Source organism: Coturnix japonica, chromosome 26 (assembly GCF_054131305.1).
Source record: "Coturnix japonica strain WE chromosome 26, WE-NBRP24, whole genome shotgun sequence".
NCBI classification, from domain to species: Eukaryota; Metazoa; Chordata; class Aves; order Galliformes; family Phasianidae; genus Coturnix; species Coturnix japonica.
Genome location: NC_140688.1, coordinates 6,549,649 through 6,565,695, shown reverse-complemented (window position 1 = coordinate 6,565,695; position 16,047 = coordinate 6,549,649). Strand labels below are relative to the sequence as shown.

General features: G+C 51.8%; 1 protein-coding gene across 1 annotated transcript; it reads left to right on the top strand.

Annotated features, from left to right (window-relative positions):
* Positions 1-4,430: 4,430 nt before the first annotated feature.
* On the top strand, positions 4,431-5,983 carry LOC146756803 (uncharacterized). The gene is made up of 3 exons (XM_085524262.1): positions 4,431-4,708; positions 5,233-5,374; positions 5,560-5,983. Exons 1-3 carry the CDS (start codon positions 4,516-4,518, stop codon positions 5,654-5,656), a joined length of 432 nt encoding a protein of 143 aa, XP_085380388.1. The 5' UTR covers positions 4,431-4,515; the 3' UTR covers positions 5,657-5,983.
* The last annotated feature ends 10,064 nt before the right edge of the window (positions 5,984-16,047 follow it).

The window sequence follows — 16,047 nt, the reverse complement described above, 5'->3', positions numbered from 1 at the left end:
GACCCCAGTGGCAATGACCCCAGTTGACCCCCATTATGTTGGCCCCCCCATTATGGCGATCCCCCCCCCCCCATGACAGTGACCCCAGTAATGGTGACCCCAGGTGACCCCCCCCAATACGGTGACACCCCCATCATGGCGACCCCAGTGACACTGACCCCAGGTGACCCCCCGGTCACATTGCCCCCCCCTGCCGCTGCCCCCCCCCCCCATTCACATACCTGACGTCCCGGTTTGGTCCGCTCGGTTCTGTCCCGTCCCGGCTCGGTCCGTTCCGTTCTGTCCTGTCCCAGTTTGGTCCGTTCCGTTCAGTCCGGTCCTATGGTTCCGTTCCCGCAGCAGAGCCCTCAGCAGGGCCGGCAGCCCCATGGAGTCGCACCACGGCTCCCATATAGGGCCGTGATCCCTTATAGGGCTCTGATCCCATAGGGGGCCCTGATCCCATATAGGGCTGTGCTCCCTTATAGGGCCGTGCTCCCCTATAGGGCCATGCTCCCTTATGGGGCCGTGCTCCTCTATAGGGCCCTGATCCCATATAGGGCCCTGATCCCATATAGGGCTGTGATCCCTTATAGGGCCATGCTTCCATAGCCGTCCATGCTCCCCTATAGGGCCGTGCTCCCGTTGCCGTCCGTGCTCCATTCCCCCCTCAGCCCTGTCCCCCACCTCCTTTATCCCCCGACCCCCCCTTTATCCCCCCCCATTGGACCCTCCTCGTCTGCCCTGTGGGGCGGCGGCGTCTGGGGTGCTGCCGTGTGGGGTCGGTGGTGCTGCTGTGGGGTGGGGCTGGCACCGGGGGAGCGTTGGGTGGGGGGCACCTCATGGGGGCACGGGGGGGCCCGGCGGGGGCTGATGGGCCCCTTTGGGGTCCCATTGTAAGAAGTTTGTAAACGTTTGTTCATTGTGTGGGGTGTCACAGTTTGTAAACGTTTGTTCATTGTGTGGGGTGTCACAGTTTGTCAATGTTTGGGGGGATGTTGCTGGGGGTGGGGGCTGTGCGGGACCGGGGTCGAGCGGGCTGCCGGGTTTTGTAACCGCCCCTCGGCTCCCGCTTTCTCGCTTTTTTTTTCGCGGCTCCTGCCCTCCCCGCTCCTGGTTACGCAGCTCCGCCCCCACCGGCTCCGGATTGGACGAGCTCGGGACGGGGAACGAAGGCACCTGGCGACGGGGAAACTGCTCCTCAAACCCTTCACCGACGAACCTAAAATAAGGGCACAAGCAAACCGGTTAACCCCTAGTAATCTTTGTGCACGAAGGCCGAACGAAGACCCACGGGGTGGGTAAGTATAGGCCGGTGAAGCCGTTCGGTTGGGTTGGGTTCCCCGGGGCACAACGACTGAGACGTCCAATTGCGGGCGAAGCGAGTGCGGACCCGTCGGTAGTGCGGTTCCCACATCCCGCGAGGGACCGGGCCACGAAAAGGGGGAAGCGTGTGTGTGTGTGTGTGTGTGTGCGTGTGTGCGTGTGCGTGTGTGTGTGTGTGTACGTGTGTGTGCGTGTGTGCGTGTGTGTGTCTGTGTGTGAACGTGTGTGTGCGTGAGTGCGTGTGTGTGTGTGTGAGCGTGTGTGTGTGAGCGTGTGTGTGTGCGTGTGCGTGTGTGTGTGTGCGTGTGTGTGCGCGTGTGTGTGCGCGTGTGTGTGTGTGCGTGAGTGCGTGCGTGTGTGCGCGTGCGTGCATGTGTGCGTGAGTGTGTGCGTGTGCGTGCGTGTGTGCGTGTGCGTGTGTGTGCGCGTCTGTGCGTGTGTGCGTGCGTGTGTTTGTGTGTGTGCGTGCGTGTGTGTGCATGTGCGTGTGCGTGTGCGTGAGCGTGTGTGTGAGTGTGTGTGCGTGTGTGTGTGTGAGTGTGTGCGTGCGTGTGTGTGTGTGCGTGTGTGTGCGTGATTGCGTGTGCGTGTGTGTGTGTGCGTGTGTTTGCGTGTGTGCGCGTGTGTGCGCGTGTGTGTGCGTGTGTGCGCGTGTGTGCGTGTGTGTGCGTGAATATGTGTGTGTGCGCGTGTGCATATGTGCGTTTGTGTGTGTGCGCGTGTGCGTGTGTGTGCGTGTGTGTGTGCACGCGCGTGTGTGCGTGTGTGTGCGTGTTTGTGCGTGCGTGTGCGTGTGTGTGCATGTGCGTGTGTGTGCGTGTGTGTGTGTGTGCGTGCGTATGTATGTGCATGTGTGTGTGCGTGAGTGTGTGTGTGTGTGTGTGTGTGTTTGTGTGTGTGTGTGTGTGAAGGTGCTGCAGGAAGATGGGACAGAAGAAGAGTAAGCCTTCTGGTCCCATGGGTGGGGGAACTAGTGGTGAGGTTATAGGTATACCCTGTATTCCCCAGACAGTCCATTGGGACTTATGATTAAGAATTGGAATGATTCCCCTTCTAGGCGGGGAAAAAGTAAAGTTAAAATGATTCATTATTGTGTAGAAGTATGGGGCAATAAGGCCATAAAAGGGGAGAGTGTATGTTGGCCCCTTTTTGGCTCCTCTAAGGACTGGGTATGTCAGGCCCTTATCCTCTGTGTAAATGCTAAGGAGTCTTTTAGTTCAGAGGAAAGTGAGTCTGCCCACCTCTGGATAGCCTCAGAGCCGAGGAGGCATTTATATCACCTAAAAGAAAAAGGAGGGCGGGAGGAGAAGGGATTTAGAAGTCCCAGTGTCACCACCGCCCTACATAACCCCACCTGAACCCACGGCCCCGTCTGCCAGGGGGCCGGGAGCACAGACCCGACCTTCCCCTCTCTCCTTTACCCGCACTCTCCCCGCGGCGCCGGTCCGCCGCCGGTCCGGTCCGCTTCCGGGTCCAGGCCGTCCTGATGGGTCGCCGGGCGGCTTGGGTCCCGTGCGGGCGGGGCGGTCCGAGCTGCTTTTATTCTCCCGAGCACAGCGGCCACCAGGCGCCGTGTTACGAAGGGAAACCCCAAAATCAGTAGCTATGAGGGTGTTACGGAGGTTCCACGTTACATTGGGGTACTCAGGCCTTAGTGGATCAGTTTGCCAATAATTCTATGTGTACAGGGGTATATAACATAGCAAAGGGGATTGTTAATGGACATATGACTTGCTGGAGGGTGAATGCAAAGAATATGAGAAAAAGAATCCCAGGAGGGCGAGAATTGGCTTATCGACCCTTCGCAAGGATCCAGTTGGACTTTACTGAACTCCCTAAAACTGGGAGATATAAATATTTATTAGTGATTGTAGACCATCTTACAAACTATGTTGAGGCATTCCCTACGGCAAGGGCTACAGCACAAACAGTAGTGAAGGTACTATTAGAAAATATAATTCCTCGATGTGGAATTAGAGAAGCAATAGATTCTGACAGGGGAGCTCATTTTGTGTCAAAGGTTACACGTGACACAATGAAAATTCTAAGGATTAAATGGGAATATCATACTCCTTGGCACCCTCAGAGCTCTGGTAAAGTAGAACGAATGAATGGGGAAATTAAAAAACAACTTAGAAAATTAATGATAGGAACTAAGACATCTTGGATAAAATGCTTGCTGTTAGCTCTGTTAAATATATGTGTGAAGCCCAGAACTGATCTGGGAATTTCACCTTTTGAAATGCTGTATGGTATGCCCTATAATCTTGAAATACCTCTTGGTCACCCCCATTTACAAGATGATCAATTAAAATCTTATACAATTAATGAGTGGGTGCAAGGAACTACAAGAAGGATCTGATTGCACAGCAGTCCCCATTGGAGATAGCAATCCATAGGATACAGCCGGGGGATGGGGTCCTAATAAAAACTTGGAAAGAAGCTACACTAACACCACAAGGGGAAGGTCCCTATGTTGTTTTATTTACTGCAGAAACAGCTATTCGAACCGCAGAGAGAGGATGGACTCATGCCAGCCGTGTTAAAGGACCCATCGATGACGAGAAGTGGGAGGTAGCTCCCGGGAGTGACGACCTGAAACTCACAATGCGACAAGCCCAATGGGTATTCCAGGTAAAGGCTTCCCCTGAAGAACACTACTGCTGCTGAGAAGAACTAAAAAAACCCCTCGTAGCTGGTTGCAACCCAGTTGACGAGTGAGGCAGAGGAGTGAATTGTGGGGAAAGATGGGCCTTAGGGGTATCCATTGGTACTTGGGGATTCTCACAGTGATCACATTTTGTATAGCAGCACAACGCCACCCACACCAAGCTTCCTTACATCCCTGTGTGACCTGGTACCTATACAGCCCAGTCTAAACCAAAAGGGTTACTATTTTTGCCTAAGCTCAAACCTAGGGAGGGGTTGCTAATGCTGGAAATGAGGTGGAGATGCTAATTCTGAAGGCTTGGACTGTGTGTTAGAGCTTGGATTTCAGCCTGCAGCTACCTGGCTGTGATGGGCTGGTGACAGCACAGAATGTGAGGGCCTTGCACAGGAGCTGATTCCTCAAGAGGTGTGAGGGAGTCAGCATTGTCCAATAGCTGGGAGGGCCTAAATGCCTTTGGGTAACAGAGGGGCTCACAGTGTACTTGGGGGTGGGGGGCCTGGACTTTACCTGAGCTCGGGATTGGAGAAGCTCAGTTTTTGATGAGGGCACGTGACATCCCACTCCTACTGCCCTGCTTTCTTTCTAAAGGAACGGACCAACAAAGTGAGCGGGATGCACTCCAGGAAGGTGGATATCCCACACTGCCGGTCCCGGATGCACTCCAGGAAGGTGGATATCCCACACTGCCCATCCCGGACAGAGGAATGCAGGCAGCACCAACCAGCATGCCAGGTAATTTCTGTCCCATGATCATACGGTGTCACAAACCAGAGTCACTGCGTGCCTGCAGGCTCTTGCTGCCAGCTCTTGCACACCAGGTCAGCAGCCAGACCTGAGCGTGTGAGCATAGAGCACATGTAAAAGAAGCAGGAGTGTTTCTCCCCTGGGCTGGCTCTGGCTGTGCCCTGTGCTGGCTGAAGCCTGACCTTCAGCCTGGGGGGCGTCCCACAGGAGAGCTCAGGACACGCATGCCGGGAAAAGCATGAGGGATTCTGCTCTGTAGCTCTCCCCACAGACCAAGCCCAGACCCCAGAGTACAGCCCCAGCTCTTGGCCCAGAGGAGGACACGGGTAGTGCCTGTGCAGCCTCTTCGTACCCAACGAGAGGTGGAAGCAATCCTTCTTGTCCTCCGGTGCTTCGGCACCAGAGACGGAGGCACCCACTGACAAAATGACCTCTTGGGTCCATGAAGCACACTGAGAGATTATCTGTAGCGCAGCTGAAGGTAACGTGGGACATTGTCTCATTTCTTCCAGGGATGAACACAGGCAAAAGCACAGAGGCTGCTGCTCACACATCTGTGCGGAAGCGCCGCATTCCGGTGACTGTCTCAGCGATGCTGCTGCCTGCGCTGGTGCTGGCCGTTGGTACTGTGATATGGGTGCTCAAAAACTACCTGTGAGTTGGCCTTTCCCCAGAACACCTTATTGCTGCATTTGGCAATGAAGCATTTGTGGTGCCAGGATCCTGGACGGCCAAATCAGCCGCTGGCAGTACACTGCCAGGACTCAGGTTGCAAAGTCTTTCAAGTTTCCCCTTATTTCCTGTCAGTGAGTAGTGCTTTCTGAAACTCATTCTCACAGAGCGCGCAAGAGGGAAAAGAGAGCAGCAGAAGCAGCAGATGGAGCTGGGGAAGGCAACGAGACAGACTCTGACCCAGTCAAACAAGAGTCTCCGTAATAGCTCCAGTCCGTTCCATTCTGCCATTGAAGAGGCCAGAAGTCTTCAAGGTCATCTGGAAGACCTGGAGCTTGAACTCAAAGCCATGAAAGAGATCCTTGGGAACAGTCCTGAGTGCTGCCTTCTGTCAGAGGATGGCCCTGAATGTGAGAGCAGAGCTTTTGTCCTTCATCCTGCATTCTCCAGGACAGGTATCACCAGCAGTTTGAAGATTCTTAGCTCGACACAGCTACATTCCTGTTGAGGGTCCTAATGAGGACCCAGAAAACGAGCTTCCTCTGACTGCCGGACAATGCGTAATGTCTTTGGAGATGTGGGTGAGAATGGCTGGTTTCAGGGAGAGCTGACAGATGGCACAAGAGGACTGGTCCCTTCCAATTTGGTTGCGGAGCTTTCAGATGATGAACTGGATACACCTGGAGATCCTGTCAGAATTCCTGCATTGCTCCATCTGCAAGACTACCATTGTTCCACTCAATGGAACAACTCGATGTTGAGCAGAATGTGGTTGAGCTCCTTCGGGAACTCTCTGAGGCGACTGACAGTGGAACTGCATAGTTTATTGTATATGAAAAACAACCAAACAACTGTCCCCTCCCTCTCCCTTCCCCTCGCACCCCCCTACCCCCCCCCAAAAAAAGACCAAAAAAACCCAAAAAAACCCTAAAAAAACAACAAAAAACAACCCACCCTCAATAAAACAAAAAACCAAAACCAATTAAAATCTCAACGCTGTTCTTTTTCTGGGATACACTGAGGTGACGCTTCTTCTAGCTTAGACTTTGCAATGAGTTTGTGTCACGGAGTTCTCTCTAGAGCTCACTCGGTGACAGCGGGAACAAACCCAGGGAGAGAAGGAACAAAGAACCTCCCCTCTCTAACAGCGCGGTGCGGGGGCAATAAAGAACTGGGGGGGGGGTTGGCACTCACCTCTCATCGGGGTACCATCCCGTTCTCTGCAAGCCACGATGTTGTGGGAAGCTGTGGAGGAACTGCTCAAATGTATTCTCTCTAAGAGAGGGGAGCAGGTATCTCCTAAATGCATATCCGAGCTGGTAAAATGGGCTCATATGAATGGACATCTTCAGGAGGTGGCACTGATGTTCACTGTAGCCGAATGGCGAGAAATAGTCGACCATATGTGGGACTTTGTTATCTCCAAAAATAAGGAATACAAAATAAATACATTGAAGAATATGCAAGCCGAGCGGCAGATTGCTGCTGCTGTGGTACAAGCTCTATCCGGACCTAGTGCTCAGTCAAGGTCAGAGCTTGACTCCCTGTTACCAGGAGGTTCGTACTCTGTTTGCTCATCAGCCTCACAAGTCAGGGCTGCCGCAGAAGCCCCGAATAATCCCCCGTCCTCGACCTCTTCAATGTCTCTGGCAGATCCGGTTTTGGCTGGTGAGGAAGGTGCGGTGGGGGGGGGCTGAGGGGTGTGCAGAGCAGCAAGAAGCTCCTGAGAGTGAAAGCGACTCGGATAATGGTGGGAATGAGAAAGCGTTGGAGGAACATAATAAAACATTAACTGAGGAGCTGCAGGACTTAGAACTGCGTACGAAGGAGGCATCAGTCTCTTCGAGCGTTTCACCGATGTCTTTACAGCCCCTGTCTATGCGATTCCCCCCCACACGTAGCGATCCTCCACCTTTGCGTTGGTCTGGAGTCATTAGAGACATGATATTGGAGGGACCGTGTCAAGCTGTGTTTCAGCTCGCTTGCCCGCTGATAGACGATCAGCAGGGAGCTGTTCGGTGGGAAGTGCATCATTGGAAATTGTTACAGCAGGCTGGTAAGACTGTGACTGACTATGGGATACGATCTGAAGCTTCTAAGCAAATCATTCAATGGATTTTCACTGAGGATACTCATATGACACTAGACACTTCTAATCTTGTGCGGTTGTTACTAACACCACCAGAATACGTTGTTGGTCTCATCTCAAGGCAGAAAATAGCATCCAGCCTTTATAATAACTGTGTTTGTGTGTTTCTTTCCTAGTGGAATTGCTTTGTAACTTGCGGTGTTATAAATAATATTAGTAATGGTTTGACATAGTGTGTGATTTTCTGTTACCAATGCAGTCTCAAGAATTAGAATTTTAGGCATTATCCATAGATCAAATGTGTGTTAAAGAAAGGATTTGATGTAATCAGTGCTGTAATCTATGGGAATAGCTCTTTTAGTATGTTAGTACTGCTCACTCATGATGTTATTAGCCTATTAATTAGCTTTTCTTAATTTGCAAAGACAAAACTTGGAAAGGAATCCCAGGCAAAGGGACGACCCTGTATTGTAGAATGGATACGTCTCTTACACCCAACTAATTGGGATTTTAAAAATATGACCATGCATCACTTGAGACAAAAGTGCATACTAATAGAACTAAATTTGATAGTTTATTCTGTTTTCCAGGCAGCTGTTCCACTTGGGCTCTGTATCACGCACTGGCCATGCGGATATGGTGTACAACTGGAAGAAATCCTTCAGACCCTGAATGCAGGAGAGAATCTGTGATGGGTGAGAGAGGAAAGGTGCACTTTGAAGCAGGGAAGGCCCTGCTGGCACCGCCTGTCGCAACCACCACCAACACGGTTTGCTGTTTCTCAAGGGTCAATAAGTAATAATGCCCCTAGTGATACTCCAGCACATTTGTCCTCTAAAACTGGTTCTATCTGACATGCAACTTCATAAAGTTCAATTATCAATTATTAGCTCAAAGGCATGGTTATGAGCATCCTAAAAGCATTTGTTGCACAATAGTTAGTGGCCATTAAAAATCAATATATCAGAGTATATGAAAGTTGAAGACTTTTCCTAACTAGTGACATGTGAACACAATGGGACCCTCATGGATTTATTTCCAGGTTGCAGAAACTTAGGTTGCAGAGCAAACGAGTTTGTTCTTTTTAGTAGGTTTAACAGTAATGTTGTTATGCTGTGTTTGACTTGTCTCTTTTTTCACTTCTAGAGGATTGTCAATCGAGGTCTTGATTGAGTTATAATGGTTATGTTATTAATATAAGTAGTGTTGTTATTCTATAGGCAGTAGCTTGCTAATTAATAAAAAAGGGGGGGTCGCCGCGCTCCGACCCCGCAGAGCTCCACTCCATGCGGTACTTTGAAATAGGGATGACGGATTCCGGCCCCGAGCAGCCCTGGTTCTTTGAAGTGAGGTACGTGGATGGCGAAATCTTCGTGCACTACAACAGCTCCGGTCGGAGGTACGTGCCCCGCACGGGGACAAGTACCAGTGCTGCGTGGAGCACGCCAGCCTGCCCCTGCCCAGCCTCTACTCATGAGGTGAGTGAGGGGATGTGGGGCTGGGGGGCTCTGGGCTGCCCCTTCCGCTGCTGACAGCCCTGCCTTCCCCCAGAGCAGTCACAGTCCAGCCTGGTGCCCAACGTGGTGGGGGTGGTTGTCGCCGTTGTGGCCATTGCCATCATGGCTGGCGTTGGATTCATCATCTACAGACGCCATGCAGGTAAAAGTGGAGGGGTGTAGGAGGACAGTGGGGGCTGTGGGGGGATTTGAGGCTCCCTCAGGAGCCCTCAGCCTGGCTGTGATGTGAACCTGTGCTGATGCATCTCTCTGTCTGCAGGGAAGAAGGAGAAAGGCTACAACACGGCGCCCAGTGAGTGATGAGGGCAGCGCTGTCCCCCACCTCTGCCCAGTGCCAGGGCAGCATTGAGGTCCCCGATTTCTCCCAGGGTTCCCCTTCCTGGTGCTCAAAGCTGCTCCATGCCCCACAGCAAGAACAGGGCTGGGGGTCATGGCTGTGAGAGTCCTTCCTTGTTTTCTGGCTCCAAGCTTGCTTCCTGAGGTGTTTCTTGTGAGAAGACTCTCAATGATTTATTGAAGTGGCAAGTAATGGGTGCTACCGTGTGACAATCAATATCACTTTTTGGGTATTTGAATATTTGAAAGCACCTTCCTTCAGAGCTGTTTGCCTCCAGAAGAGTGCTCAGGACTGTTTATGAGCGGAAGATCTGGCCCGGGACTAAATAGCTCCAGCTTGGTGTGGGAAATCTGGGTAATGAAGCCATCGTGCCCTGTGAAAAACAGGATGCGGATGGGTATCCCTGCTCCCTCTTATCTGCTGGCAAGGCTCAGAAGATGGGAACAAAGGAATTTCTGCTAAGATCCCAGAGCCAGAAGCTTCCATTCCAAGGAGTGCTGACTCAACTACTTTGGATTCGAGCTGTCACTCCAAAGTGAGCTGACTTGACCACTTTGGACATATAAATAAGTTGGTGCTACCATTGGAAATTGTCATCGTGGTCACCATTAACAGAACAACGCCTGAAGACCAATGACTGAACTACAAACCTCGATGGATCCATGGTGGTGAATATCTCCCTCTTGCTTCCTACAGAGACTCCTTGCTTCTATTTCATATTTTTACTGCATTCCCTTCCCCATCACCCTACACCATAATAGCATCCGTCCTCCCCTTCCCCATCTCCCTGATAAAGTCTTGTAATAAACTGGTCGGACCAATGTTTGAACCGTTGTTTCTTAATCCCGCACCAGGTATACGTATATCAAAGAACCTTGCCTCCCTCCTACAAACTGGGCTGAGACAATGGCTCTTCTTACCTTACAGGCCAGGAAGGTGGAAGCAGCAACTCGAGCACAGCTGCGGTGTGGGGCTGGGGGTTGGAAGGGGTCCCTGTGCTCCTTGTGCTCCTTGTGGTGCTGCACCAGGGCTGGGCAGGGACTCTGCAGGGAGCTGAGGGTTGGGATGTGAACGTGGCCCTATGGGACACCATCTCTTCTTCTTCACACAGGAAGTAACCAAACCGTCTGAGTGCTGTGCTTCAGCCTGCAAGGGGCCAACTGGCCACACGAGCATTTGGGGTCGGTGATGAACACAGCCCCATCCCCTCTACCTCTCACATCTCCCTCTGCTTCCTATGCTGTTATGCTTTTCCTGTGCTGCTTCTTGTGAAATAAAGTGTTGGGCTGTTCTGTGCTCAGCCTGCCTGCATTCTGCTCTGTGCCGTGCTCAGGGTTGGGGTGGATGAGGGGACCTCTCCTCATCCCTCCTCCCCCCACCCCACACTCTTTGCCCATTGCTCCATTTCACACTGCTGCTCTCCTCCTCCCCTTTGCACTCCCTGTGCTATCTGCAACGCTTTGGCATGAAGACGTGACTGGAAAGTTCATCCAGAATTGGGCTGAGCTGTGCTTCCCCCCCATAACCCACAGTGCTGCCACAGCCACATTCTGAGGGCAGACACCCAGCTTCCATAACCAACCATGCACTGAGGCTGAGCTGCCCACACCCCACATCCCAACCTGCTCCTCTACAAAACATCTCCGCTTTATTCCATACAAATCCCAGAGCATCCCACTCTTCCCATCCTGCAGCGGGGAGCGGAGACAGCCACAGCACCCCATGTCCCATCGCATCCCACTCCAGCTGCCCTGTGGTCCTCAGTGCTGCAGCAGCCGGCTGTAGGATCCACAGCGGGTCCTCAGTTCGGTGGGTGTCCCCATCTCAGCCATGGTGTAATGCTCTGGCACCACAACATAGTCTGCCTTCTCCAGCATCCGGGGTTGATGGCTGATGAGCAGCATTGACTGGTCCCCCCTGTTGGGTATTGGGTAGGTTTGTGGCGTGGCATTAAACTGGAACATTCGGTGTTACACACTGTGTGTGAGTCCCGTCTGTTCCCATGTGCGGAGGCACGGTACTTTCACACAGCAGCCTTGATTTGTCGCCGGATCGGGAGGCGACAGCCTTCATGTCAGAAATGTGGACAAATGCTTCTGTTGTCTGAACCGTCTCTTGGCCCTCAGCACAATGATGCGCTGCCTTTCCAACCCTTCACAGCACTGCTAGGTGCCAAGTGCTGTGCTTTAAGTCTGTTGTACGATGAGTGGCAGCAGAGACTTTCCAAGGGAAATGCTTCATGCTGTAGATAAACAACAACAACAAATACAGCTGGGTTAATGTGGTTGTCTTCCTGTGGCATATTAGTTGAACCAAAAAAGGAAATCCCCATCCCTTCTTGCTGGTGCTCTTGGCCACCCCCAGGAAGGGCTGAAAACCACTTCCAGGTCCTTTCCTTAGAGCCTTTGATGCAGAGGGTCCCCACAGATTCCATTCCAAGATCTCCCTAAGCCTCCCTGTTTCCTACAGCTGTAGGCACTGATCCTAAAACAGCTGGGCTCTGTTTCCAGCCTGTGGGACCCCAGGAGTTCCTCACACCATCTTCTGCAAAGCCAGAGCTGCCCACAGTCCCCCACAGCCACTCTTCCCACTACATACGTCAGGGTGCGGATGCAGCGCGCTGGGTCCCGGATGTTTCACACTTTGATGTACAACGTGGACACGGTGAACACCAACCCCGTGTGGCTGCAGTACTTGATGGAAACGACATTATTTGGGTGACCCTTGAGGGAAGCAATTTCCTGACCCGTCACCAAGTTCCACATCTTACAGCTCCGGTCTGTAGGAAGAAGAACGTGACTGAGAGAGTTGGGCTGGGGACTTCCTCCGTGGCGTGGAGGCACCAACTCCTTCCCAAGCGCTGCCTCCCACCACCCACAGCTCCACTCCAGGGCAATGGAGCCAGCCTGCTCCAGCACCTGGACATCAGAAGGCAGGGACAGGGGAGCAGCCCAGAAGGAGCCATCCCTGCCATGCACCCCAATTCCCCACGCCAGCCTGGGGAGATCTATGAGAATAGCGCATAAAAAGCCAGCAGCCCCCACACCTGTTCTGTCCAACATATACCTTTTTAGGCAGTGAAAAGCAGTTCATCAGTGGCATCCAGGCAGAGCACAGGCTTGGTGTGTCCTTCTGCCACAGAGACACACTGCAGTGGGGCTGTCCTGGAATTCTGCTGCCACCCACTGGATTAATGATGCCCCCTGCATGGGAAAGAAAGAAGGTGGGGTAGGTATGTGGAAAGGCACAGCACTGTAAGGTCCTACAGGCATGGGAAAGCACGAGCTGCCTCACCCCCAAGCATCTTCCACTTCCTGGTAGGGCAATGGGCCCCTCCATCTGAACTCAGGCATATCTGAGCAATCATCTTCATGGAAATTTTGGCATCTCCCCACTAGCAGCCCCTGCCTAACGGCTCTGCCCAGGTGACACAGACTGTGAGACGTGATGCTCACGGCCTCTGCTCTGAGCCAGGAAACTCAGCTCATTGGACCTCAGCTCAGTTGAGGACAAACTGCACTTTCTCCATCCTGAAGCTCTGCCAGGAACGTTTCATTAGACCAATTTCATGGCAGTTCCTTCAAGCTGCCAGCCAGCCTGTGGTTGGCAAAGTTTGGAAACGGAGCTGTACTCCTTTTAAAATCAAAAGGATGACAGGGGGCAGCACTGGCATTTGCACCCAGCACCCTGTCCCCGATGCTGGCTCAGAGGATCCATCCTCACCAAACCTTCTTCCAAGGGACGCCCTGCAGGCACCTCATCCCTCCGGCCACAGCATCTGCCAATCACTTCCACATCAGAGTGTTCAGAACACTGAGGTCCAGCAGCCCCACTGCTGCAGTCCTGAGCTTTGTGGACACCAGCAGCTCTTTCCTGCTGGCATTCCAAGCGCCGCCTGGGGCTCTGAGCTATGCTAAATCTTTTCCTATGAGTAGGCAAAACAAGGCAGGAGGCTGGAGAAGGGCAGGCCCAGGGCTGCATGAGGTCTGCATTAGTCAGGAGGGTGAAGCTCATTAATTCGGGTTTCAAAGTCACACGCGTGCGATCTCCTTCTCAATTAGCAGCTTTGCTCACACATTCAGCAGCTCTCCTCTGACCCCTAGTGTTGCTACTGGTCTCGAAGTGACACCGAGACCAAAGGGAAATCCCGGCTCCCCAGGGTGAGATGCGATCAGAGCAAACAGCTCAAGGTGACAAAGCACACACGCGCCTGGAGCCGTGTATCCAGTGGTTGCTGAGAGCAGAGCACCCATCAGCACCAGAGGTGCTCCTAAAGGGCAATGAGAAGGCTGTCCTTGCACTGGGACAAACTCAGGAGCACATTCACCCCGAGGCTGAGCTCTGCACAGCAGTGACTTGGCTTCTGGGGCAGAGAACTCTGCTCATACAGGACCCAGCACTGCAGAGGTACAGCCAAGAGTGGGGAACGCCTGCACGTATTTCCCTGGAAGATGCTTGCAAGAAAAACACACTGACAGTGCCCAGTGTTGCTCACCCCAGCATTACAGTCCTGCTGGAGAGCCAGGGATGGGACAGGACATGCTGACAAGAAATGACACAGAGTGTGTGATGAGGACCTCAATCTGCTTATTATGTGGATAATGCGGAGAGGTCTGGCTGACGGAGCTTCTCACTGTGTGAGTCGGTCAGCATTAGAGAAAGCCAGCATGGAGTTCTGTGAGCTTTTGCAGGGGACGAAGAGGCGCAGAAGCTGCTACCCACCTTTGGTGCTCTTAGAAAGTTAACTGAGAGAATTGGAAGGGAGACCATCAGCTGACCAAATGGACACCAATAGGTCAGGCCCTGATCAGACCCGACGGAGGGCCATGGCTCCCAGACCCTATGCCACTCCTTGTCAAGGGCAGGAAACACGTCTGTGTCGGGACCCCAAGTGGGCCCTGCTGGCTGCCGGCACGTTGGGTTAAGCCGGCACCAAACGACGAGCCATCCTGTGCACCGTGAGGATCCGAACATCTCAGCACCAGTTTTGGTCAACGTCTCCTTGGTTAATGTCTCCAGTGCAGCCAGTGATTTGACGTCAGCACTGGGCAGCGGCTGCTGGTAACGGCACATGAGACAGCGTTGCTCCCAATGTGCCTGAAGGTCCGAACTGGGAATCCAGCCTTCATGCCGGACTGATAGTTCGTGAGCGGGGGAGACCTTGTTCCTGGATAGTCCCCCAGTGGTGGACATTCAGAACGATTCTGCACAGCCAATATGTTTTTGTCTTCTTATTTGGTTATGGAGTGTGACATTATAATGCACACTGGACAGAACTGGATTGCCATGAAGATTCTGTACAATAGTGTTACATTGAACTTGGAGAAGTTGTAACTCCATTGTGTACTGTGCTGTTATCTTGAACTTGAATGCACCGTTCTCTACAAGTTGACTAAGTGTTGCCATACAGCATTTCACAATTTTTAGGCAGATTGCTGTTGTGTGCTTTCAGGTTTGTAGTCACTGCAGCTGCATCTCTTTGGTATGTTATTATGACAGTTTCATTGTTTTTCGCATATGTTTAATGATTGATTCATTTGCGGAATAGCCTTAAATGTGCAAATCACCTTTGGGGTAACAGGGAGTATGCAGGGGAACCTTTACAGGGGCTGGAGATGATAAAGAGGGGGGAGATGTTGGGTATTGGGCAGGTGGTGCCTGCGTGCACCAGGGCTGGAGTCATGGAGGTCATGGGTATCTGATAGGGGCGGTCACCTGCACCATTAAATAGGGTTTGTGGCATGGCATTAAACTGGTACTTTCGGTGTTACACACTGTGTGTTCTGGTTAGCATTTGGGCTGCTGTGCTAACAGATGTGTCTGGGCTTATCTTGTTTTAAAATGGAAGGGCTCGTAAGGAGCAGAGGGATGTGAGGTATTTCTAGTCCGCTTCATGCTCCCGATTCCAGAACCCTTCCAATTGTGAGGAAACAGAAGTGCTGAGCTGTGTGCGTGTTCCATGGTGCAGAGTCCAGTGACAGTTGGTGCCCGGCGTCTGTGCAGGGCAGCACCGAGGTTGTTAGAAGCATAGGAATCTGCCAGAGAGGAATCTGATGTGAAGGTACTAAAGGTAAAAGGCAGCATTTCTATCAGTACTGGAGGAGGGAAGGGAACTTTGTCCTTAAGTGCTGTTTTTGTTCCCTTCGTCATGCAGTCAATCCAGCAACTAACTTGAGAACCCGACTTCTCCTCTCTTTAGTTTAGATTTGGGGAAATTCCCTGAAAAAAAAAAAAAGAAAAAAAAAAAAAATTCCTCGAAAATTCACTAGTGTCTGTGTGAGTAAAAGGTTCCAACCTTTATTGACTATCGGAAATGCTTAGCTCAGAAATGTGCAGCACTTTAATGAAAGAGTTCTGAATCACTTGAATTTGATCTTCTGTCTGGCCTGGTTGCAGGTTTTACTGCATTTGGTACCTTAAAAAATACAACAACAAAACAAATCTAAAATATCAAAATATTTGATTTTTACATCAGAAAAGAAAAAAAAAAAATGAACCAACCCAAACCCTTGTTGTGGCTGAGCAGATCGTGCTGCAGCTCCATGCAGTGCTGAGTTACAGTATACAGGCACATGTGTGTGGATTTGTGTATTGATACGCACTGGCATGCTTTTGCTGTACAGGTAATAAAGACGGAGGATGGTTTTTGTGGATTCTTCAAAGGTGAAAAATCCTTGAAGACCAGAAATTCCAACTTACAGAATTTGACATA

Coding starts and splice junctions, on each gene's coding strand:
- LOC146756803 (XM_085524262.1), top strand. CDS start 4,516: ATGAGGGCACGTGACATCCCACTCCTACTGCCCTGCTTTCTTTCTAAA. Junction 4,709..5,232: donor AGCACCAACCAGCATGCCAG/GTAATTTCTGTC, acceptor CATTTCTTCCAG/GGATGAACACAGGCAAAAGC. Junction 5,375..5,559: donor TGGGTGCTCAAAAACTACCT/GTGAGTTGGCCT, acceptor TCATTCTCACAG/AGCGCGCAAGAGGGAAAAGA.